At 34.9% G+C, this 27,665-nt stretch overlaps 1 protein-coding gene across 1 annotated transcript in view; it reads left to right on the top strand.

Moving 5' to 3' along the window:
- Positions 1-27,665, top strand: part of LOC110379299 (guanylate cyclase 32E) — a 102,204-nt gene that overhangs the window by 12,373 nt on the left and 62,166 nt on the right. The window contains exons 2-5 of the mRNA XM_064039866.1: positions 4,973-5,118; positions 11,371-11,482; positions 14,331-14,522; positions 18,400-18,517. Of these exons, the coding sequence (XP_063895936.1) occupies positions 4,973-5,118; positions 11,371-11,482; positions 14,331-14,522; positions 18,400-18,517 (568 nt within the window). The remainder of the gene's footprint in view (positions 1-4,972; positions 5,119-11,370; positions 11,483-14,330; positions 14,523-18,399; positions 18,518-27,665) is intronic.

The raw sequence follows: 27,665 nt of genomic DNA, 5'->3' as shown, positions 1-27,665 counted from the left end.
TACGTCGAGTGTATCGTAAATGTTCAATGGGCGTTCTAACGTATCATCGGTTGAGCGTGAAGGATCAACCGTCGTACCACAAAAACTTTTAAACGTCTGTTGAACACTTGTCTAAAAAATGTCTGACTATGACGTTGAAATTAGGTCCATTTTGCAACCTAACTTTTTTTAGACAAGTGTTCAACTGTTGTTTAAGTTTGTGTAGTAAAGTGGTTTTCTATACATTTGTCGGTTCTGGCGACCGATAATACGCGACGCACGTTCAGTGTGGAGTTGATTTCTCGAAGCCGGTATACTAAAGTGCCTTAGAGCAAAACAGTGAATGGTTCTCTAGAATGCTCTTCGATGTCTCGATTTCGACGAATCAATAATATGAGTATTTGGAATCTACATGAGTCAGAGAGAGTCGGAAGTCCTTAAATATGAGAGCGCATGTTCAAGTGAAAATGGTAATAGTAACAAACTTAGGTACATTAAGTAGGTAACAATGTAATGTAACAACGTGGTGGATTTTGGCGAATAGACTAGACTGGTAATAATTTACGTTAGGAAAATATTAGACTCAGTATTGAATTTTCCCAATGTAAGTTAAATAAGAAATAATCCTCACTAAATCTATACTAATATTATGAAGACTTTGTTTGTTTGGTTCTAATAGATAAACTGAAAAACTACTGGACCAATTTTAAATATTCTTTCATCATTTGAAAGCTATATTATCTGCGACTAACATAGGCTATATTTTATCCCGGTGCGGGCAGTAGCTCCCACGGGGCGCGGGTTAAACCGAGGGAAAACGGCTAGTCTGTAATAATTTTCAAAGTTATGTCTGTCGGACTTTCACGCCAAAACTACTGAACCGATTTGAATGTAAGGCTACAGAGTGTCACAGGCTTACCTGGTTGCGGAAAGGAATTCTCTCAGAACGTGGGTAAAACCGCATGGAACAGTTAGTAAGTCAATATGTCTTTGATATTTACTGTAAATTCATATCAAGTAGCTACGAAGTTTGATAATCACACGAGTGAACTATTACCGAACTTCGAATTTGATGTAGCTCCAAAGTCGTATCTAAATGCATACCAGTTACAAAATGTATTTTTTTCATAAATGGTGCATACCAGTTATAAAAAATTTGTTCTTAAATGCTTTAATTATTTTACTATAAGCACACAACCAATTAATCATGTTATGTTGTTCAAATTAAAACTCAATTTGTATAAAATGCTACCAATAAAATCATCTCAATTCCCCGCGACTGAGTTGTGAATTCTCCAAAATTCCGCACATTTTTAGCATAACATTCAACGAAACAATGAATTTCAATAAAAATATTGTTTCATGCAAAATGTATTTATTAAACGTAGAACAATATTTTTTACTTCTATGTGAAGCATTTAGTGTATTTTTTTATTGTAAGGTAATTATTTTTGTTAACTAGCGAAAAAAAAATCTAATACCATTTTGAGTTTGGTCTGGACTCCACGAAATACCCTGATTTTCTCCGAACTCTCATCGCTGTACTATCAATTCCGAGCAAATCGGGGATTAAAAGTCAAAGTCAAAACCACTTACCAGGCACTTTTTCACGTCAAAATCACCATAGGACAGCATTCCCAAAACTCCCTTTAACCACTTCCTAGTGTTATGGCTGGGAAGAACAAGCGGTGAAGAACAAACGTCCCAGCAACACAGCTGTCACGAATACAATACAGCATTGTTTAATCGATTCTCCAAGATTGACAGCCCTGTAAGTTAACCTGCCCACGCCGAGTTACATCACAAGTTGAAACTAGGACTGGCATATTTTAACATTATACAAGGTTAAACAATCATCAACTAGCTACGCAGTGAATGGGATAACTGCGCACTAGTAACAAGGGTTTTCTCAGTAAACTGTATAAGGAATAATATTTAATTCATAAGCACGGAGGAAGGAATGACAGAGATGCCATAAGGAAGGTAGGTCAGGCGCCTTCTTGTAGGTCAAGCAATAGGTGGGCGTGATCAGTGACCAGAACTAATGAGGTGTGGGATCCTTGTCAACTCAAAACCCGTCTGTCAAAGATTGGTCTTGATTGATTGGTGATTTTATTCTGAAAATTATGGACGGGTATAAGGGTGGAGTTAGTAACGTTCCCTGTCCCCGGAAGATGTGGGAATTTTGGCGCGCTACTTTCTTAAGAGATTTTGAATTATGACATCTCTGCTAGTCATTTTGTTCTCCATGTTCATAAGTTTCGACTGTTTACTTTGATAGCAATGTTGGTCTGTTTTTGTTTTGTTAGATTATTCTGTACTTTATAAGTTGTTAGCATTGCCTATTGCATATAAAGGTTAAATATTTTTTTATGTCCGTTTTACTGGACCTTTGTTGTGTTTATTATTTACCTAATAAAAGGAAGAGAATGGTAATGTAGAAGCTAAGTAAGGCATCTCTCTTCGCGAGCAGCTTTCTGTTTTCACCAACAACATAAGCGTCCCGCATCCGTTTTTCATAAAACAACTGTTTACTTTGAAAATTGAACGTGAAAATTCATAAATAAGATAACTGACGTTTATGTTGTCTGTGCACTTTGGCGTTAAAAATTGTATATGGGATTTAGGTTAAGTTACAGCTGTCGAGGGCCTGTTACACATAAGACAGAAAGTATATGGATTTCAAAAATTAGACTCGCAGTATTTCGCATGTCCTTGATAACTTCTAGTGATATCAAGATGAATATAAAGCAAAATACATACAAAGCATTCAGTATTCATGATTTGCTTCCCTAAATCCCCAATTTTAGTTTACGCATATGTAACTTAGACACGAATAGGTCACAATATGAAGACATGTCATGTACAGAATTATGTCAGAAAGAGTACCAGCACACTGCAAACTACACAGTCGGCCGATAGTTGACCGGACGCGACGGCAAGCAAAAAATTCCAATAACAGTTATCAGTCGGTCTGGTACCGGCTAAATACCTGATCTTTGTAATGTGCATAGGTACTATAATTCAGCTTCAGGTTCAGCCTTTTTTATCGTCCCACTGCTGGGCTGCGGCCTCCTCTCACACGGAGAAGGATTGAGCATTAATCACCACGCTTGCTCAATGCGGGTTGGGGATTTCAGACTATATAGTTCAGGTTTCCTCGATATGTTTTCCTTCACCTTTTTATCAGCCATTGGTGTCCAAGATATACTTAGAAAGTACATACCTACAAACTTAAAAAAAGTTGCATTGTACTAGCCTGAACTGGAATCGAACCCACACCCTCATACTCGAGAGATTGGTTCTTTACCCACTAGGCCACCACAACTTCATCTATTAGTAAAATAATCTATCGGCCGACTAAAAGTTTGCAGTGTGCGGATACTCTAAGGGTCGTTTATATTCAGGCTGTGAACAAGGCCTTTTGTACGGCTTGAATTTATATGTCTGGGGCGTATTGTTATCATACTATGTTATGTCTCGCTCTTCACCCTAAACGTGCTATGGAGGATAACTCTGACAACTTTGACATACAAATATCGTAAATAAAAAAGGGTAAAAAAGGGTATCTAGTCAATAAAAATTTATGGTAAATCGGCCACTATACATTCCTGAGCCTACGCATACTAAGACAATGTTCATATACATTTACTCATCATCATCAGCCTATCGCAGTCCACTGCTGGACATAGGCCTCTCCAAGTGCACGCCACTGAGATCGATTTTCGGCTTCTCGCATCCATTTACATCATACATTTACTATACCTAGTCTAATCTTTTGGTTGACTGGAGAGAATGCCTGTGACATTAACTCTGCTTATGTAATAAAATGTACATAAGTAAATAAATAAAATACATATACATACACAATACACAAGTATGATTCATTCGCTTTACATAAGATAGTTGGTCAATAGTTTAGTCTAGTCTGCGGGGTCTTATAGGAATAAATAGCTTAAGTACCTAATCGACTAGCTACTCTTCCTATGTCTTAAAATGAAAATGTAAGACTTCCCACTAACTATTTTAGTCACTAACCTTAACCATATTGCTACTTTGCGGCTAAATAAAGACTTTTAACTTCGCCCTAGGGCGTAAGGGCTTTTAAAATTAATGGACCGACAATGGGTCAGTCCGTGGGCGTTTGTCGCCTTAGTAAACTATGCCGACTTGTCAGGTGTGATGGTATATAAAGGGTCTATACTTAAAAGTATTTATATGTACATGATGGGAATTTAAGAGCGACGTCTTTACTTCTATACAAAACTTAAGAGGAAACGTTTAAACTGCTGACCCATTGAGAAAAATTATTTCACTGTTAAGAAACTACACTATCTTTAAGTAACATACATTTTATCTAGGTACCGATACCCTTTTTCTTTATCCAACGTTACGGCTGAATTGTACCAACCTGGGTCACGGGTGGCAGTCTGCCAAAAAGATGTGACCACGGACCGTGCAATTCAGCCAAAAAGAAAAGAAAAAGATATCATACCTGTACCAAAGCTAAGTAAAAACTGTAAACAGATGTTCATACGAGTATGAGCAATGGTATCTCCCATTTAGGTAAATGGTCTGAGGGGAATTCCCAATACTTGATCTAATTGTTATTATTCTTATAAGGGATAGGAATGTGATATAACTTACATGGGTCTAATATCAGTTTCATCTTTAGTAACATATCAATAAATACAAAACATTGGGAACGTTTTTAAGGCTACATGAACTTAAGTTACCTTATACAAAGGAGCTATTTATCAAAGTATGTACATAGTTCCCATTACTATGCTGGGAAGTTTGTTGCGCCACTTCTTCTCAGTAATAACAAATAGAACATAGTGAAGGGTTTTTGGGGCTGTGTTATGTAATCCTAACGTTGAAAAAGTGCTGTTTTTCAGCCTACTTTGAATAAATGATTTTTGATTTTAATTTTATATAACAGTAGTTACATACAGCTGTTAAAGAAATACTAAAATAAGTTTATTATTTCCAGACGGTGCTAGGAGCTATGCCAGTAGCTGTAGCTGCCATCAACCGGGAACCGAGCCTGCTACCCGGACTTAAACTGCGCTTTGTCGCTGCTGACATCGGCCGCTCTCGACCTCATCTGCCTATGGATAAAGATAGTCTGTCTTTGAGGTATGTATTTAATTATCTGTTTTTTTTAAGACTTGTTGAAATGACTTCTTTACTAAGTGAAGTCAAGGGCAAACAGATTTTTACTAATTAATTAACTTTAACAGTGTTGCGTACCAAAATATTAAACAAGGCCTTATTACTGAGACTTCCCTGTTTGTCTGTTTATATGCACATCTGTCAATCATCAGGCAGTACCTTTCTCATAAACCCTAACATATTTCTACGCAGTTGTTGTATTTCTGTAGCTGTTGTCACAACAAATTCTGAAAACGAAGATAAAACAAATGTTTTAATGCGAATCCGACTCGCACTTAGTCGGTTTGTTAAAGTTCTTTTTACAATGTAGTTGCATAGTAAATACAGTTGAAATGAACCAGGAATTTGTCTATTTTCGTCCGAGGTCCAACAATTAATGAATGTTACAATCAAAAGTTTTTACTACAGCGCGTAAAACTTTAATCGAGATGACACAGTTTTATCAACTAGCTCCGCAATTCACTGTGGAAACTTTAAATTAAACTCACAATATTTACTTTGTGTATGTAGGTCGGAAATGTTAAATGTAGCTGTTTTTATCTGTATATAAAAGTACATGCCAATTTTCATTTTTATTTTATAAATCTCACCTGTCTAAACCAAACGTTTAGGCTTTGTTCGGACTATTTAGTAGAAATTTTATGTAAAGTTTGCACAAAATCGGTCGAGGGGTTCTTCATTATCAGTTTTTGTAACAAAATGGTGTACTTTATACGTAGCAAAGTCAGTATCGCGGGCCTCTAGCGTATGTATCATATTTGATACATGCGACTTTGAAAAAACACGTGAAAAAAGAAAAAAAAGTAAATAATGTTGTAATGGTTCAGGGTTACAACGTGACTTTGACTTCGTCAACTTTTTATGAAAATATGGACGAAAAATTCCATGGTAAAGGGATTAGGACCTCCGTGGCAACAGATTTTCAACATGTTTATTATTCAAGAGGAGAAACGGTTTCCATGACAACAACTGACAAGATTTTGTTCAAACATGAATTTTGGAACGGGGTTCAAAACCAACAAAATAACTATATTACAGTTGAAAACAATGTTCGAAAGAGTTACCGTGGCCCTGGTATATACTAAAGGGTTTAATAAGGAACATGATGGGTTTTAATCAGCAAGAGTCTGACACTCCCTTACGTTGCACCCACAGCGGGAGGGGTCATTAAAATTTGATGAATGACCATTTAAAAAAAAGATGATCGCAAATTAAAAACTTCAGATAAATTAGACGGAAACACACTTTTTGGTTCACGATTTTCGTAATTTTCCATATAAAAGGTTACCGTAAATGCTTCACAAGGTAAAAGGAAGCTATTATATTTGATAATGTCTTTTTTATAGTCTCTTAAGATAAGTAATAAAAATCTCTCAAGGTTTTTCAATGGGAAATCCCGAAGGATATGTCAAGGAAATACATAACGCATTATGAACTTTTTGGTGGTACCTAATATACCTAATTAAAAGGAAACATATTTTTATTTGTTTGTGCTCAAATCCTTTCACTGTTGGAAAGCTACACTCTGCCCGAGTAATATAGCTATATTTTATCCCGGTACGGGCAGTAGTTCCTACAGGACGCGGGTGAAACCGCGGGAAAGATTTTGGTGCATAATACGCTGCTTGCATGTCCATCATGGATTCTTTTCTGTCATAAGATAATTTGAATTTTAATTGTGATATTAATTATTATCAATAACTAAATCAAAGTAAGTTCTTGGCAAAGCTTGCTGTATACATAATGTAGATTTTGACAAATACTTCTTTGGAAAAACAATTCTTTGGCGCTTTTTTGACAAGTAAGACACAAAGCAAGATGTTCGCGTCTCGTCGACCCTACCTTTGTGTATATGCGTCACGCTCACATACACATACGTAGTCGCTTCTTTTCGTTTGCGACGAGTAACCTTGAACTTTTGACATCTTTCTTTCCCCGGCTTTGTATGGCGGACTCATTTTCTTAATTTTCGTTCATGTGCGCTTCGAGCGTGTTTCTTTCCTTACCTTTTGACGGAAAAGACGTTTGTTAGATTTTTATTTTTACTGCTAAATGCTGTTATGTGCTTTTTTTGTAGGGGGAGAATTCTCATGAACCTGGGCCATACTCATACAATATTTGAATTTTAAAGTGGTTTTATAGTTGCAAATAGCCAGCGGTACTTATGGTTTTTTCATCCAAATTGGGTCAGCTATATTATTTCTTAAGCTATTTTAAGAACTGCGGGTTGTTCGAAAGCTGCGGGTTGTTCGAAAGCTGCGGGTTGTTCGAAAGCTGCGGGTTGTTCGAAAGAGATACCGCGGCCCTGGTACATAAAAGGCCTATGACGGAACACGACGATTTTAGTCAGTAAGAGTCTGACACTCCCTCACCGCTGCTAACCCACAGCGGGTCATTTGATGATTTTACGTCGCTAAAAAAAAAAAAAGCTATTTTAAGAAATGTAAATATATACCAACCTATTTAACCAACAGACCAATTAGGATGATGGTTCTAATTTTAACCTCTATTTCGAAAATAGAATTGACGAACGATGCGTGAAAGATGATAAGGCTACAAAGGGTTGAATACGAGATGACCGCTTATATAAATAAATGGACGTAAATGATACCCAACCCCAATTAAGGACTGACGGCTGAAAACCAAGTATACCGACAATGTAAACGGCTGGTTTCTTAAAACAACTGTTTACTTTGAAAATTGAATTTGATTGTTGTTTTTAAAACGCTGATGTTAAAGTTGGTGCACTTTGAGCCTTAGGTTATAATGGTAGACGCCAGATTTTATATAATTTAATAAAAAAATAGAAAAATCTCAAAAATTTTAGGTTTTGCGTTTTCACGGCCAGCCATAGACGATGACCAATCCAAATAAAAGAGTAGCCGTGGAATTTAGCAATATGTTCTACATAATTTTATATTTACCGTTATCAGATTGTGAGAACCAAATAAATTAAAAACAAACAGTGTTTTGCAAAATCCTTATTTTGTTCCTGTTTACTTTCAATTTCAAAAACTACTTTTATCTCTGGATTACTTGAAAGTTGTTTTATTTTTTTCCTTTTTGAAAGACTTCGCTTTACATAAGGTAAAATTATTTTGCTTATTTGTTGATGTTGATTTTGAAAAGGCCGTTTTGATATCCCAAATTCGATTTTCAGGTTGATGATTTTGGGTGGCGTAGATTTTCGTAATCAAAATTGTTTTAGTTCCTAAATTGGGTGATTTTTATGGAATTTTTCAACAAACCAACATTCTGATTGATATATTCGAGTTTCCGCATACGCAATTCTTTGTTAAATATCAATTTGAAAATCATCAGTGTGTAATTTATATTCATATTACGTCGGTATACGTCAATAAACGATAATTACTAGGTAGACCGAAAATTATGTCACTGTTTTCTATAAACTGATTAATTACTTTGTGTTGGTTATACACATCGTCAAATATAATTACTACAATATTATCATTATTAACGAACCTTAGAAATACATAGAATCAAAAGAGATTAACAGTATTTTTTTTCTTTTTTTTAACGACGTCAAAAATCATCAAATGACCCCTCCCGCTGTGGGTTAGCAGCGGTGAGGGAGTGTCAGACTCTTACTGACTGAAAACCGTCGTGTTCCGTCATAGGCCTTTTATGTACCAGGGCCGCGGTAACTCTTTCAAACAATCCTGCAGCCCCGGATTATCAGTAAGTCTGACAACCAGTCTAACCTAGAGGTATTGAGATGCCAGGGTAATGGGTTAAGGGGGTCAGTGAGGCAGTGATTTGATTTGAATTCCTTGTTAAATACTGGTAGTCAGCTGCATCCGCTGAGACTGGAAGTCGAACCCAACATAATTCGAAGTAAAAAAGGCTCAAGAGATGATGATTTTGTCCAAGTATGGGCAGTAGTTCTCACGAGACGCGGGTGAAACTGCCAGTATCCATAGTGGTATTAAATTCAAATTGCTCTTTGCACAAATTCTCAATTACAGGGAAAATAATTTGAGGTTATTATTAATTTGGTTTCAATCAATACTTGACCCAGTTTGCAATTCATACATAGAAAAGGCTTCCCTTCGAATTTTACAGTTCCCAACAAATAACTTCGGAAATTAATTTGGACAGTTCTTAATAGGGAAATATTTCATCAAAGGGATTATTTGGGGAAAGATGACATCGACAAATTATTTTATGATGTAAGACGCAGCAGGAGGGGTAATTTAGATGATTTCCTGTATATACCAAAAATACAGTTTTTTTTGCATCGTAGAAAAACGATTTATTTTAAATGATTTTTACGGTTTCTTCATTGGTCTCGATTAATCAGTGCTGACGAACAAAGCGATTCAAAAGAAAGTCGAAATTAAAAGCGAATTTAATCAAGTAGTTTTTTTAATTGCTTAAAAGTGCCAATTTCTGTTAAATTGTAGTATTTTTTGCTAGCTTAATGACTGTGATAATTAGTTTTTAGCGGAGATGAAGTTCTTATTTTTATTTACACGGTAAACACATGACAGAAGAATTAAAAACATAAAATAGTACAAAGGTCCTGCTTATTTGTAATGCAATCTCTTCCAGCAGACCCATAGTACGAGAGTTAGAATATAGAGATGTAGACAGTATGTGCAGAAGAAGTATAAAAAGCATATTACAAGATGTGTAAATTAAATTAAAAGATTTTTTAAATGGACTGAACCTTTCGACGTGACCCACTCCCGGTCAGTTTTATTACCTAGGCATTCCAGGTTGTCCTACTTTAGTTTTGGTCGAATATTGAGTATAAAGCGGCTCAACAAACAAATAAACGGGCTGTATATAGATGTACAGGATGCTATTAAATCTGGACCAATATTGGTTGTGTAGCTTTTGACCTAGTTTAGGATGCAACAGTTTGGCCTTCAAGCTATTGGTAAAAGCTGTGGTTTATATTTAGCTTTATCTGTCCTTGTGTGTATTTAAGAGGTGAAATATTAAATATAGACATGTAACGTTTTAAAAGCACGATAAACTGTAGGTCTTGGCTGTCATTTGAACATCTCTGGCAGTTATTACGGGTAGTCAGAAGACGACTAGTATTATTCGTAGAGTACTAAGTTCAGATTTGGTCAATTTGAGCAAGATTTTATATAAAGAAATTCTATAAGTGCCTTCTACGTGGGCGTTACGTCACGTAAGCCACTTTCCGTTCTTTTTGTTCGACACGTTTGCCGAGTTTGCAGCTTTTAAATCAGATAGGTAGATGCGTGTTTCTCATAATAATGATCCAAAATATGTTCCCTCATATTGATGTATATTGACGTTGAAAATTAGTTGTGTAACAATTTTACCGCGGCAATGTAAGAGTTTGTAGGCGTGCGCTTGGAGAGGCCTATGTCCAGCAGTAGACTGCGATAGGCTGATGATGATGATGATGAATGTAAGAGTACTCGCACCATTAGCAAACATTTTTTTTAAAGAAAATCTGTACTCTTACAAGTCGATCATAGAACAATTTCTATCAGCAAGAAATGAAATTTTGGTGTGTTTTCACAATATCCTCGAGAATATTTGCTTGCTTTTCCTTCAAGAGTTTCCCTAATTAATTGTGTAATGAGGCTTTATTAATAGAATTGTAAATGTATTAACAGGAATGTAATTTGTTGTGAAGGGCTCCTAAAGTATCAAGATTCATTATCAGAAAGGTCGTGTTAATCTGAGGCGATTCATTTCAAAGCAGCCATGCCTATTATTGAGAAGGAATTAATAGGTTTTTTTATAAACGATTACAAAAGTTGCTTAAGATAATACTAACATTAGAAAGCTGAAGAGTTTGTTTGTTTGGCATATAAGCGCTCATTAGATGGATGCACGATTTTTCCAAATAGATGCTGGTTGCTGAAGACTGAGCTAAGTTGTAGTGATCTGTAGTGTTTATAATGAGTCTTGATATATTCAACAGGACTAGGTTTATTTCACATACAATAATAACATTAATTAAATAGATGTACCTCAAAGACAATGAGTCAGTGACAATATGGCGGTGTAACTAGTGGTGTTACATTTTGTAGTTAATTAGTTACTAGTGATGTAACATGTTGGAGGAGGCTTTGTTCAGAATTGGACGTCTATCGATTCAAACGACTTGTAAGGATTTCCTGAAATTTTAGATGTGGGTATGATCTTAGAGAACAGCCAGTAGTAAATATGTTTAAGTCTTCTTCACCAGCTCTTCATTTGTTTCAGGGTGATGACTCAGATGCGTGATCTGGGCGTGGTGGCGTTCTTCGGACCTGATGGCACGTGCCACACGGAAGCCAAGCTAGCTGCGGCCTGGAACCTGCCTCTTATATCTCATGTGAGTTATTTTAGTTTGTTCATGGTTCAGGTTAGTAATGGCTCAAAGGCTTAAGATTAGGCGCAGGATCAACATTAACGTACTCTACGATGCACAGGTGAATCAATCACCAACATTCAGACTACGGGCTGCTTTGTGAAAGTTTATAAAACCCACAAAACGATTTCGGCCCAAGCCGGGAATCGAACCGGAGACATCAAGCACAGAAGTCGCCCTTGCGATAACTAGATACTGAATTTTAAGTTCTACTTAGAAGTTTACAGAAAATGAGACTGTAACAGAGATAGAATGAAGTTTGAGCAGTCCTTAAAATTGAGTATCGTTTCAGTATTATATAGTTATATTTTATTTTTTGTTATATTAATATAGTTAAGTGATTGCAATAACCGGGGGGTCCTAGGTTCGATTCCTGGGATGAACGTATTTACCGACATCAAAATCAAACGTATGGAGCTTAAAATCATAGTGGTTATGATGTATACTTAGGAAACAATATCCATTTCGAGCGAAACTGGCCAATTTGGAAAATCGATATATAATTACCGTTTCGGATACTGCAGCGTTTATGCATCGATTGAGATCATACGATATGTGTAGTGGGTAAAGCGAGTATTGAGTAGACTTCGGTGGAAAGAGAAACAGATGGCTTAAGCTGATGTTACATAAGGCCGCCTTTACACTTGTTAACTTACGATACATTAACATACGTGAAATCACTTTGTAAGACGCTTTAATAATTTCTTAGAACGTCTTACAAGTTACGGAAGTACGAAGACGCAAATCACCTGTGAAATTCCGGCTAAAAATATCTGGTCTACAATTTATTAAGGCTCGTAAGAGAAAAAAATTGTTTGCCCTGCCTATGATATTCGTTAATATGTTTACCCATTCAAACGAAGGATTTGAAGGATTATATTTCCATTTTAAAAGTTCCAAGAACAATTAAATATGAAAAACATCCCTTTTCTAAGAGGGTGTTAGCTTAAGAAGTGAATGAACCTTTTGCTTAATTGTCTACGTCGTAGGCACTGCTACGCAAACCGTCTACGCCGTAGGCGTTGCTACGAATATTGCTACGGTGTAGGCTTAAATGCTTTGAGCGGCCAAGGTACCCATAGCGCTTCTGCACGCTGCAAACTTTTAGTCGGCTGACAGATTGTTCGGGCTCAAAAATTGGTATGGAAATTAATGGTAGTACTCAGATCACAAAGATAAAGTATTTAGCCGGTATCAGACCGACTGGACAACTTTAATTGGAAGGATTTCTTAAAAAATCCTCATCATCTCCCGAGCCTTTTCCCAACTATGTTGGGGTCGGCTTCCAGTCTTACCGGATGCAGCTGAGTACCAGTGCTTTACAAGGAGCGACTGCCTATCTCCCCAACCCAATACCCCTTGGTAAGACTGGTGTCAGACTTACTGGCTTCTTAAAAAAAAATATCAGAGCTGACTGTGGGACGACTGTTTGGTCTGCAGTGTGCAGGTACTCTTAAGCTTTAACTTAAAATATAAATAACAACAAAGTCAAGTTGTTGGCGATTGTTATTTTTTTATGACTTGAACACAATTTTGCACTTTGAGATCGTCCTTCATAAAGTCAACGATTGTTTACTCTCACTTTTAACATCAAGACATCAGTTATGCGAAGAATATTTTAATTTTTTAAATGTCTGTAAGGAGATAGTCATACAGCGAAAATGGTGAAACACAAAAACATTTCATTTCAGAAAAAAAAAAATCAGAATCTATTAACAAACTTGGACTTAAACGCGATACTATACAAAGGTACAATATATTTTTATTTTCCCGACGTTTCTGCCGAATTCCACCGACCGTGATTACAGGTAGATTAGTCCCGATTCTTCATAAATATGTGTACAAATCGCGAGAGTTTAAAAATCTCAAAATTATTAAAACGTAATGAAGCTGATCTTAATAAAATGAAGACTTGTAAAGGTTAGATCACTTGACTCACGTATTGAATCTATTAAGATAAATTATTATTACAAGTATTCAATAAAATCCAATTAGATAGTATTAACTTTGAGAGGTCGTTCAAGGCGAAAAAGGTTTAAAGCGTAAGCAAGGTGAAAAATATCGACAAATAATCTTGTCAAAGAAATAACCAAAAATATCGAAATTCTTTGAATTGGTCAATAATTAAAACAAACTAGTTAAACTTTTTAAAGAACCTAATTTTAAATTAATTAATAATTTGAATATAAACTAATTAAATATCAAAGCAGGGAATTTAATATTAATCCTTAAGAGAAAATACATCACGTTTTATTTCCTTTGAATTACAAATGAAATAATTATATGAAATAAAGATTACACAAATGATATGTTAAGAATTATGTATATAAAATTCCTTTTGTTATACCACTATATTTCTATGCCCAAGGCACTCATCTGTATTCAAGCCGAATTTTTAAGACCACATATTATACGTGTTTCAATGGATTATATAATTTAACTTTTCTACATTATAAATGTACATAGTTGTAACACATAGTTATAATATACAATTGATCCTCTTCCTACCTCTTCCTCTTTGTAGCCTAATTGTGTTAAGTTTGTTTTTTTTTCTTTCTTAATTTTATATAATGGTTATCATGTGATAATGATATAATTTTTTTTTGTTGTTCTTCAAACCTTACAGACAGATATGTGTTGCTGGGGAGTTTGTTGCGCCACTTCCCAGCAAAAACACATAGGAAGTGGTGAAGGGCGGGCGTTTTGGGGGCTGTCTTTTGTTTTTGACGTTCGAAAAGTGCTGATTTATAGCCTAATTTGATAAACAACTTTGAGTTTGACTTCCCAATAAAAAAAAATCTTTTGTCACCAGAAATGCGCAGGTGCTCACGGCTCCTTCGAGAAGGGTTCAGGACTGGGAGCCACCTTCGCCAGGACGTTACCAGCAGCATATAAAGCCAGCAAGTCAGTTATTGCGCTGCTGAAGGCATTTGGATGGACCAAGTTCGCTATCGTGGCTGGAGATGAACTAACTGCTGCGGGACAGCAAATGGATGCTATTAAAGTGAGTTTAAACTTCTTTTTATATATTGTCTAAACGATGTCTAAAACGTGGTCTTCTCTTAGTAGTGTCTGTAACTGTCTGAAACTCTACACATGTGATCCCTCAGCGGGGCTCAGTAGGGCCAAGGCCTGCCGGGGCTGCGGGTTGTTCGAAAGAGATACTGCGGCCCTGATACAAAAAGGCCTATGACGGAACACGACGGTTTTTAGTCAGTAAGAGCCTGACACTCTCTCACCGTACTAACCCACAGCGGGAGGGGTCATTTGATGATTTTTGACGTCGTTTAAAAAAAAAAACTCATGTGATCACTTATAGAGGTATGTCATTGTCTGGACTTTATACACGTGATTGTCTAATATTCACATGAAAACAAAACGATCGTTTTGATGGAAGTTGAATGACTGAAATCACCCTCGGACTTGAGAACCTATAGATCTCTTCGTAATCAGTGAAGTAAATGAAACGTAATATCCAATAAATTAAATACGAAAGCGAATTTCTACCTGAATGGCCTCGATATTTTTTCAAGACTTAAAAAGGAAAAATTATGGATTTTACAGTAAATTACTTAAAGTAGACGTTAAATTTTTTATATAATTTTACTAATGTATATTTGTAGTTGGTGTATTAGTTTTATAAACACGATTTATTTAAATTTTGAATTGAAGACCGAATGACAAACAATAATTTTGCGTCTGGAATAGCTATTAAGTTTGTTTAATATTTGTATTTACCCGAGTATGATAGACGAATGTTTCACCACCGGTATCACTGGCGACCCACAGGAATTAGTTTGCGAATAAAAAATAGCCTATAGTTTTCTTTGATAAATGGCCTATCTAATCTGTCGAATTTTCAAATCTTACCAGTATTTTCAGAAAATTTAACGTTTTAGCAAACAGATATTTCAGCTTCATAATATAAAAATAAATTACTTTCTAACCTTACTTACCTACTTGGAACAAAATTGGGGTAGTTGGTAAAATCTGAAAATTTTCTTAAATTAAATTTATTCTGTCTCCAAATTACACCAAGTTGAACTTTGTTTACCTCCCGTAAGACTGGTACAATTTGGTACTTTATATACAGAGGCGAATTATGGAAATATTAAATTACCTAAACAAAGAATTTTCATCTGACATACTAAGACTGAACAGGTTGTGTCTTCGATAAATAACTAAAGCCAGCTTTTCACTATGGGAAATAATAACATAATATATATGACATCCTGAGATATAATATTTTATCGCTCGTCATACATTTTGAAAAGATATTTATAGTTCGGGACATAATAGAATAGGGTGAAATGTATGACAAGTGATACAATATTGGATGTAATATATATTATATCCCGTAGTTAACAGCCGGTTTAAATTAACAACCTATCCGGTTACGTGAAGTTGTCCCTTAGCAACACGAATACCTAAATAGTTTTATATAAAGCGACTTATTGGTAGTAAGGTATTTTCTTCCCTGGAAACAATTTTCATAAGATATTACTTATTAAAATATTTGGATACCTTTGTGATCCAAGTTCCATACTATTAATATTTCCTTTAGAGCTTTACACAGTTTTAATATGATTGAAAACTATAGTAATATTAGTTTTATTCCAGGATTTTTTACATAGGTATTTCAGTTATACTAGATTCTTGTCTCTCTTTTATGTCCTACCTGAACAAATTTTAGGTACCTTCAAAAGCCTATACTTCCACAGACAATCCCCAGGGTCGCATTTATCTTGAAATTCGTTCAAAAGTTTTTAACTTTGAAAGTGTGTCAAAGACACGTTCTTACTTCAATCTTTTAGTTTAAGCAAACTATCAATGTTAAATTATGTTTTTGCTCTTTTTGAGTTACCCTCTTAAAAAAAATTACATCGCTCTTTCATGTCTTATTTAAAGTATACTCTGTAGCTACGTTTTATAAGGGTAAACACAGCCGGTTGAAAATAGTTCTAACTAGTTAAATTATAAATTGTGTTCTAAATAATTACTCAATGAATAGCAGAATGTATTATGCCTATCATTGTAATATGCGTAAAATATTAAATGATTGCCTGTCCGACTGCAAAATAGAACATCATTTAATTACCGACTGAACGGTTACATTCATTAAAATTCATGATTTAAATGTTTCGCCATTCGTCCTAATAATTCGTTATTGATGCTTCGGCGGGCTATAAAATATTACAGATTACACACGGAGAGAGTTACAGACAGGCCAATTCAAAGTTATATGACTCTTTAAAACGCGCTTAAATTATACTGTTATTATTTTAAACCCATAAATTGACATATGTTCATAATTGTCCCCAGACATAATTAATTTTAAAATTGAATACCTATACCATGTAAATTATACAATTTATTGAAAAAAAAGATAGTATAAATTCAAAGGAACCTGATACATAATTTAGGTGTTTTCAGGCGCTCTTTTTAGGAAATGATGGCAACAGGAAAGTTGTTGAATAATAACGTAAGAATGCTTTGCAATTTTCAAAAATTGACATTAAAATCAAAAAGGTTCCAAAAGAAATATCAATATTATTATAAGGGGACGAAAATAATTCTGATTATATACACATCGAGAGATATACATGGAAGACAATAGAAGTTAACATAAAACCTACCCTGACATGTTACTGTTCTTATATAGTTTACGGTAAAAAATAATTAGGACATCAAGTCTAAGAAAACTGGATGATGGTGTAATCTTTGCTACCATTAACCATTCAACGGCTCTATTTAAAGTTACTTGAAGCTTTAATTAGGTCCTACAAACAAAAATAACTTTACCCCTTCTACTTAACATCAACACACCGAGGTGGTATAAATAGACTTTTAAGTTGCAAGGAGTTTTATTTTTAACAAACTGACAAGCAATAATGCTTGTTTTGCGTTTTGAGTATTGAGTAAAAAAACAATCAAAGCTTCGGGATAAAACAAGGCAATTAGTTAATCGAGCACTCGGATATAAATCAAATCCCGATCAATCGGCTATCTAAATCAGGACAATAGTTTTTGAGACTATATTGCGCATTCAAGCAAATTAACAAACCCGATTTTAAGATATGATTAATACTTTTGAATGTCAGGCACCGACAACATCGACATCGCCGACAACATGAACATCCGTTTTTTCTTTAAACAACTGTTTACTTTGAAAATTGAACGTAATTTATAGTAAACCGTTGTTTTAAGAAAACTGACGTTTATATTACCGTTGTTCTTAGGCTTAAAAAGCTTACGCGGAAGACGTTGGGTAGTAGGCACGTGTTAGCTAAACAATAAACAGTAAAATTTTACTACAGAGTCGTTTTTCAGGCCGTTGCTCATTAATGAATGCCATTAACCCATTTCTTAAGTCATGTTTGTCTCAATGGCGCTGCAGTAACGCCTAAAGCGAGATATACCTAGTTCAGTAGTACGAAAGTATGATTAGAGCAATGGCTGTAAAATATTATGTAGAAAGATACACTAAACAATTTATGCATATTAATATTACAGAGGTACCTATATGAGAATTTTTTTATGTGTTATCACGCAAAAAATACCGAATAGATTTTTATGAAACTTGCCAGTAATACAGCTTATACGTTAGTATAACATACCTATATGAAGGCTACTTTCTATCCCTGCCCAAGAAATAGTTCCCAGAAGTATCAGGGGGAGCAGTGGGAAACAACTGGTTTGTTAATAACTCGAAGGATTTGACGCTTCTATCAACGGTGATACACGAAAATTTGCCTTTATTGCATGCCTAGCGCAATGAAGTTTTGGTAAACAATCAAATAGAGCACTATGAACTCAATTCTAAGAACAACGATATTCGCCAATTCAATTATTATTCATACGTATGTGGTATTTGTTCTCAGGAACTGGCGCAGTCAAACGATATGGTGATAACAGCTGAGCATCGCTTCGCCGACTATATTCCCAAACACATATCTGACATGGAGAGGATTGTGGATCAGACCTATGATAAGACCAGAGGTTGGTTTCATTTTTTTTTTGTATTTTAAATACATATTGTACTAGCTCACTGTCATTTGTCACTGACATTTGACCTGTAAAGCACTGGTACTCAGCTGCTGCTAGACTGGAAGCCGACCCCAACATAGATAAGAAAAGGCAAGGCAGGTGATGATTCTGCTAGCTAAGCAAGATTTTATCAAAATGATGGCGAGATTCTACCGGTGGGCGGTACTGTGACATGCACTACGCTGTTTTATTTACTTGCTCCAGCAAACAGTAACAAATTAAGTGCATACATTTTTAAAATTTTCCTGCAGTAGCAACCTTTGAGCGCTAGCACATGGATTCGCGTTGACGCGCAGAATTTTTTCTAGAAAACGGTTGTGGAATCCCGCCATTAGTCTTTTGGCTGTTGATTTATTAATATTATTTTACAATTTCAGAGTACTTAACGTTGAAGTAATTACAAAATTATTTTGAAGTTAAATTAGCCTAGTCATTAAAAAGGCGCGTGCTTCTAACCATGTTCGTACAACAACACATTCCTTTTATGTGTAGTCGTGTAGAAAAAATTGAAGCACCAAAATTTTGGAGTGTGAAATACGCACGACTCGCGAATATAATTTCGCTTTAAATAAATGATATATGTATGTTTTTTTTTTTTTATTTATCATATTTACAATAAATACATGATTATACATTTAAAATAGCAACCAAAAACCACTAAGGTTTAAACTTGTGCTATCATGAATCCATCTCAAAAGCGAAGGTTTATAAAATGAGGTTTTACAAATATATACTACGTTAATGTCGCTAACAATATAAACAATTTAAGATAAACGGTCTTTGCGTAAACAAACACATTCCTAAATAATACTTAAGTAATATTGCTTGAGTTTACATTTTATGTTCTTTGGCGTAATATTATTTTTTATTTCTGAGGGTAAGTTATTAATAAGTCTGGGTACAATATAAGCGGTAGTTCGTTCGCCATAGGTGTTGTTGGCGCGCTGTGTAAGGAGCCTATTCTCAGAAATTGCCCGAGTGCATACAGGATGTTCAATTTTGTTTCTTAATTTTGTATTGAAAAATTGTTCTTTTAATAATAAAAACTTGAATTGTGTGTTAACTGGTAAAACATTACAATGTTTAAAAAGGCCATTTATGTTATCGTAAAATTTATTTTTAATTTTGGGTGATACTAGTGTTTTTAGAATTTGAATTTGAATTTTGTAAATACTGTCAAGATATGTTTTATAAGTACGACCATAGCTACTAAGGCCATACTGGATATACGATTCCGCCAACGCATAGTAAAGCATTAACTTCACTTTGAAGGGTATGCGGTTTTTGAGAATGGTCATAATAGCAAGAAATTGACGAAGTTTATCGCAAACACGTTCTATGTGATAACTCCAGTTAAACTTATCGTCTATAATTACTCCCAAATAAGTTTGTTTACTGACAGCATCTATTTGAGGACAGTTACAGTTGGTCACATTAACTGTATGCAAGCAATCATGGTCATGGGCTATTAGGCTCTGTAAGGACAGTTTTTTAATATAGGGAGATCTGATAACCAATAATTTCGTTTTGCTTGCATTAAGTACTAAGCCAGCATCATGACACCACCTTGTCAGAGCATCCAGGTCGTGTTGTAAGCGTTCGCAAGCTAATTGAGGATTTCTATCAGCAATAACAAGGCAAGTGTCATCCGCAAACTGAAAGCATGTACTGTTTGTGATGCAATTACTCATATCATTTACATATGATAAGAAGTGCAAAGGCCCTAATACTGAGCCCTGAGCTGTTCCTTCAGTTACAGCTTTGCGTTCACTACTAGTGTTATTAATTTTTACAGAGAACGTTCTATTTTTTAAATAATTTTTACACCAATTGAGTAATGGACCGCGTACTCCGCAGTCATCCAATTTAGTAACCAGCTGATTATGAATGAGTGTATCAAAAGCACGTGAGAAGTCAATAAAAAGAGCAAGAACATATTTTTTTTCATTTAGATGCTTATTAACTTCATCGGTGAACTCTGACAAGAGGTTCGTCGTGCTTTTGCCGGCCTGGAAACCGAATTGGTATCGGTTAATTACGTTGTGTTGCCTGTAAAATGCATGAATTTGTTCACAAACATACTTTTCAACTATTTTATCAATAGATGAGAGCAGTGTTATTGGACGATAGTTTGAATAATCGTTTTTCTTGCCCTTTTTGTGGATTGGCCTTATGCAGCCTAGCTTAAGGTCATCTGGATATAAACCAGTTTCAATGCTTCGATTAATTAAGTCAGCAATGGGTTTCGATATATAATCACCTATCATTTTAATATCCGAAACTTTAATATTGTCTGGGCCTGGAGCTTTTCTTGAGTTGAGTTGTTTAATGACATTATGAACGCTACTAGCCGAGGCTTTTTTAAACAGCATACTAGAATCCAAGGGCATACGTGTTGCTTCAGGATCTGTAATTTTAATACTACACCTAGGAACGATGTCTTTGACCGCTCTGTCAAAACAATTTGCAAAGTTGTCAGCAATGGTTTTAGTAGTGACCCCTTGTGCATCAAAAGCTCTAAGAATAGCCGTATCAAGTGACAAGGTCACTCTCCCTAGCATTTGATTTAGGATAGTGTACATTTTTTTTACATTTTTAAAATTATCATTAATATATTGCATATAATAATTGTTTCTTCTATTTTCTAATATTTTATGAATTTTATTTCTAATTTTATTATATTCTAATTTAATATTTGAATTTTGTAAATTATTTTTCCAATCACTATATAATTTGTCTCTTTTATCACAAAGCCGGGTGATATTATTATCAATCCAAGGTATAGTAAAACGCTTCGAGTATCTGCTATTCAATTTTCTTACTTTATTAATACTTGCAGACTTTTCTGCTTTATCAAACGCTTCATAAATAAAACTTAGAATATCGTTAGGGGAATTCATACTAGCAGTTTTAGTCCAGTCAACATTTCGAAGTTCCTTGCAAAAAATATCGTAATTAATAGATTTATTTAAAACAGCCTGTATACACTTGGTATCTCGAAACGACTCGTCACTGCAGGTAAAGATAATGCCCCGATGGTCGGCCAGTACGACATCGAGCACCGCTGCGAACGGTTGGAGTGTGGGAAAACGTGCAAATATGTGGTCAATACAAGACTTAGTGATTAAATCCTTTTTAGTTTCAATTCTAGTGTAATCTGTTATTCCACACATCAATCCATGTTCGCTTAGTGTTCTTAAATATGAATCTTTGTATGTCGAACTTTCTTTCAGATTAATGTTCATATCACCAATAAGGAGCAAGTTTTGTTTTAAATCAAACCTAGTCATATGATTAGCTAGCTCAGAAACAAATACATTTTTATTGGTAGACGGTGGCCTATAAATTGCAGAGACAACTGCGTTAAGTGAATCTATTTTTATGTATCCTGTAAGGTTTTCAAATGTCTTAGTTTTTATTTGTTCGATTAGTGTATATTTAATATGATTCCGAACATACATGATAATTCCGCCGCCTTTTCGGCTTGGTCGCAATTGCGAGTACAATTTATAGCCAGGTAAATTATACAAGTTAACAATTTTGTCTGTGATACCCACTTCTGTTAAAATGATAAGGTCTAGTGGATAATTACATGTATGAATGGTTTGTTGTAACTTCGTAAAGTTTTTAATGAGCGATCTGATATTAAAATGTATGCATGATAACTTTATACTGGTTTTTGGAGTTATTTGTTTGAAAAAGTGATTAGTGGAGTTGCAATTGAAGATTTCTTGTACTTCTATATCCATAATTATATCTTACTTACTTAGAATATAAGACAGCAAAATAAAATATTAAATAAAAGTGCTACCTGAGAGACTGAGAAAGCTATGAAGACTTTACAACGAAGTTGACCCATCTGTTTGTTTTTCGGGTTGAGTTGAACATATTTTTTCTACTTGTTTAATATCCTGCAGTGTACGGATATAATAAATTTTGCTATTACTGAGCTTCCTAGCAAACACTTTGCCATTCTTGCACCATACATATTGACAGGATTTATTTAACAATTGGGTTTTCGCATTATATAATAGTGTTTTTTGATACTTGGTGAGGGCCTCCCTTATGTAGACGCGGTCATCAGCTTTTTCCTTCGGGACGTTCGGCACTATTTGACCCACTGTAATACAGTGGTCCTTGCTAGCACCTATCCATTGTTGCTGGAGCGACTTCGACTTAAGTTCAACGAGGATGGACCCTGGTTTATCCTTACTTCCTGGTAGTCGGCGTGTTGAAAGTATTTCTCGATCAGCCACCTTCAATTTGTCGGCCACGGTATCCATAACCTTCTCTATGTCCTTAGTGGGTATTTCGGGTAACCCGGCGACTTCCAACGCTGTTGCGAGGGACTGCTGCTCAACTTCTTGGAACCCTTGCTCCAAGACGGTAATGCGTAACTCTAGGTTCTTGTTTTTATTTTGCAGGTCATAATTTTTGTTTTCAAGATCCTTGATTTTGCTGTCTTGCTTTTTAATAGCCTGCTCCATAGATGACAGTTGATCACTGAAGAATTCTAGCGAGTCCTCGAGACTTCTAATTTCCTCGCGGAAAGCCTTCTTTACTTCACGACTGATGTCCTGAACCAGCTTGTTAGCATCGACTACTGGAGCCATCTCCGTACCTTTAGGATCTTCGTGCTCGTTTTCATCGTCGTCCTCTTCAGGGATTAAGAAGGAAGACCTACGTGAGAGATTTTTAAGACACTCTTCGCAACTCCATTCTATACCAGGCGAATTTTTGAGGGTGTTCAGCTGCTTATTTGATAGCTTTGAACACACGGAATCAGCATGCACAATTTTGTCACACCTACTGCACTCCAGCCCGGGCACCTTCTTGGTAACATTTTTTTTGCATCTAACACACTTCTTAATAACCATAATTAGAAATGAGGGTAGAAAAATATTTTTTGGTTGCCAGTACGCGACTGTTCGCTTTTACGACTTGAGACTGACTGAACTGAGACTGACTGATGTAACAAAGGTGCGAGATTTAACCAACCGTAATTTATGATTCTGAATACCATCTGATGAAATATGTCATTATACCGCGAAGCCTTTCGCAACCGGTATTATTATTATGATTTATTTTACGAGTTGGTGAAATGTCATACACAATGTCAGACATTCATACATCATTCGGAGATCATACGTCAGAAAAAAGTCGAACTCAAAAGAGAATTGGAGGAACATAGATGGGTTTTACTCTTACAGGCTTTACTCAATAATTATTTTATAATCCAACCGAAATAATCAACCGGACGTTATGATCTCCATACATTTAGCAGCAATAAAATAGTATTTTTTGTTGTTCTAATAGGTAAAGAAAGTTATTTTTAAAAAGTAGATCACTTTAGATGTACTTAAATACTATACAAGGTGAAAGTATGTAACTACGGATGTAACTCTTTGTACTTTCTATGCGGTGACGGAAGTGTGTCCCTAGACAGAACCTTGTTTTATATAAAAAGTACCACTAAACAATTGCCAGAAATTACATCTCATACAATAATAACTACTTACCCTAAGAAAATCAGTACCTATTATAATTGACCTATTTACAACCCTCTGATTTACAAACCCTGTGATCTCAGTATTTAGCCTGTGATATCAGTCAGGAATCCTTGTTTCAGTCCTCGGGGGCTCTTCATCAAACTTCAGGCCTCTTTGACCAACGCTTTTGAGTAAAGGTCGAAGGGTGCTTGAAAGCTCTGTTCAAATCTGGTGACCGATTTTCGTTTGATGTTTATTTGGGTTCATGATTACGTGACAGTGATATCTAGAACAAAATATTACTACCCCTATTGCCTGACTAACAGCCAGTTTCTTCATCAAAAGTTAAAGCCAAAGTAAAAGTCAAAGTAATGTCTAAAGTAAAAGTAACGGTTAAATTCAATTTTTCTATGAATTTTGCTGTCACTTTAGCCTTGAAAAAACGAATTTGACCGTTACTTTACCTTTAGACATTACTTTAACTTTAACTTTTGATGAAGAAATTGGCCGTTAGACTATTACTAACTAAGACTTGTTTAACTTCAATTTATTTCAATTAAATCTTTGCCACTTCTACTTGTTTGGTACTGAAATCTCAAAAGGTCCTTCGAAAAATTCTGAACTATTAAAAATATTTATTAAACAGTTATGTTTACGAACTTGATTAAATATAATTTCTTTCAACACCCAAATTGAATTTTTCAAGTTCAGTCTTCAGATTAAAACATCTCGAAGTGATGCTGTGCAAAGGTCAGTAAAATTTAATTGAACGAAACTGTCGAGTGAATGATAAATGCTGTTTGCTTTGTAAATTGAAATAAGTTTAAATTATTGCGGCGGCGAAATTATTGGGTTGTCGAAAATTCTCCCCACAAGTTGTCGTGTGGTAAGAAAGTACTGGTAGAAGGTGAATTTATGACAAGACTTGAAATATTAACCAAGGTTTATTATTCTTCAATAAACAATGCATATAAACACACGATATAAAAATTTAAATATACTCTAGTTATATAAATTATATCTTTAACAAGAATTTATAAAGGTATACTACTAATTTATCATGGTAGAACCCAGTATTTGCAACCTGTTCTTGGAATATTCAAAGTTTATCTACGTTGCGAAAAGATTTAGCTACATTTATTCTATTATCTATTCTATTCCATCTTTTCAATTAGAGTACAACTTCAGCTACTTTTAACGTTTCTGCTAATCTGTTCTAAGGAAGGTTGCTAATAAAAGTATTAAAGAGCTTTTTCTGCCTCTGCCCATGTATCCCTTTTTTTAACGACCACAAAAATCATCAAATGACCGCTCCCGCTGTGGGTTAGCAGCGGTGAATGAGTTTCAGGCTCTTACTGACTAAAAACCGTCGTGTTCCGTAGTAAGCCTTTTATGTACCAGGGCCGCGGTAACTCTTTCGAACAATCCCGCAGCAGGCCTTGGCCCTGCCGTGCCTACATACATATGTACACCTCATTTTGTAATTTCAATTCAGCATCAAGATCTGACATTCCTGCAATGATAAAAGGCTGAATTAAGATGATAAATGACCCTTCTGCATTTATAACTTTCATATAACCGTGACCTACGTTTTATTTAAGTTTATAAACGCGTGTCATGGCTCCGATAGGCTGAATTCAAGTGCAAGGTCAGAATGGAAGGCGTAAATATGAACCGGTCGTAATTAATTCATATCAATAAGGGATTGGTTTTTCATTCATGATAGGTATATTGGTGGTTTGTGACTTTTTATGTCTGGGAGTGGTGAATATTAATGAAAGTATAATAGTAACTCAAGAATAAAACATTTCTGTGGATTGGATCCATTTTGCATAACTACATCCAAAAGAGACTACTACTATAACTAATATGTCTATAAGTATATATCTGTATACTATAAGTGGAGTTCGTATTGATTGGTTTTTCACTTCAAAATGGAACTGAATATTTAAATACAGTACACAAATATTTGAAGCTTGAATAACTCCAAACTGGCTCAAAAATCCAAAAAATATAATTGGCTATGATATTTGTTTCATAAAATGTTGAATTCAGTTGAATACAATTTCGTATATGAACTTCGAAATATGCGCTGAATAACTAGAAAAAACTAGTTCCACTACTAGTTTAAGGTCAAAATTGTTTGGCATATTTTTCATAGATATTTTTGCAAGGTTATCCGGCTAGCTGAGTTACAAATATAAACTAAATAAACAAAGCATTTTTGTGTTGTATTAGACTACTTGCATACTGCAGATTAAACAGTCGGTTTGTTTTAGTTGTAAATTCTATCAATGTTTTTAGTATGGTACCGGCCAAATACCTGATCGTTGTTATGTGCATACTATCATACATTTCCACACTGATTTATGAGCCCGAAAAAACTGTTGGCCGACCAAAAATCTGCAGTATACGAATTGCGAGTACTTTTATTCAAGTTAACATCCGTTTCCTACTAAATGTGTGAAGAATTAAAACAAGTTACTACCCACTTTATATAACTCGGTGTGTATTACAAGTATGTGAGATGTTCGCTTGTTCAAACGCAATTTTCTTTTTCTAGGAAAGTACTGAAGAGAGAAATAAAAGGAGTATTTTATTGGTTGTTCTCTTATAAAAATATTCTGTGTGTCATATTGCAAAGGCTTTGGTAGATGTCGTTTTTTTTCGTACTGAGATGGCATTTCAGACTTTTAGTCTAAGTCACTTCCAGGTTTTTACTTGTTGTTTTCCTTCAAATAATTTTACCTGTACAATGTACATATTATGTTAACGTTATACAAATAAATATGGATGAGATATTGAAGATTAATTAATTTTTAAATAACGTTTCCATATTTATATTTTATCCAAGTTTTCTTTAAAAAGTACCACTTTTACAACTGCGCTGCCAGAATATGCTCAAGAAATAAGAATTTATATTATATTCATTTAAAATTAATGTAGCTATAGTTAAGGAACTAATTACTAACTCACTGTATTGTTGCACTTTTTTCCCTGAGCAATCGTACCCACAATTTTCCCCAACAAAATGACACCATAGACAAAATTACTTTTATTAAGTCATCGCACCCAATTTGCCCCAACAAAGTGAGACCATAGACAAAGTTTACCACCTCAATAATGAGACGAACTCTATGTTATAAGAGTACAGTAAACTGCACATTGGTGGTAACTGTCATGCACCTTAACTCAATAGTAATAAGTACGATTTTCCTATAAAACTGTTACCACTGACCTGAAGTTGACTGTACAAACTTCTTGGATATTGTAGTTCGCAATGAGTTTGCACCCTGATTAAATTGCAAGCGGTGGCGGGAAGCAGGCTTGTATGTCAGTTTAGTATTTCATTGAACTAGCGTTGTATGTGTGACCCACTTTTACTTATTATTATTTATTATTTATTATTGCTTACAAGGTACATAATATATTTTAAAAGGTACAAAATGTCCAACAAAACTGTATACAACAGTTTGTCTGTTGGATTAGACTTTTAAAACTATTGACTTAGGTACATTGGTATTTACTATAGCTATTAAGTTTAAAATTAATTACATGTAGTATTAGTACTATGTTGATAATTTTATTTATTATTTCTAAATATAATATAT

Source organism: Helicoverpa armigera, chromosome 2 (assembly GCF_030705265.1).
Source record: "Helicoverpa armigera isolate CAAS_96S chromosome 2, ASM3070526v1, whole genome shotgun sequence".
NCBI lineage: Eukaryota > Metazoa > Arthropoda > Insecta > Lepidoptera > Noctuidae > Helicoverpa > Helicoverpa armigera.
The sequence above is the reverse complement of the archived record's forward strand: the minus strand, read 5'-3'. Positions and strand labels throughout refer to the sequence as shown.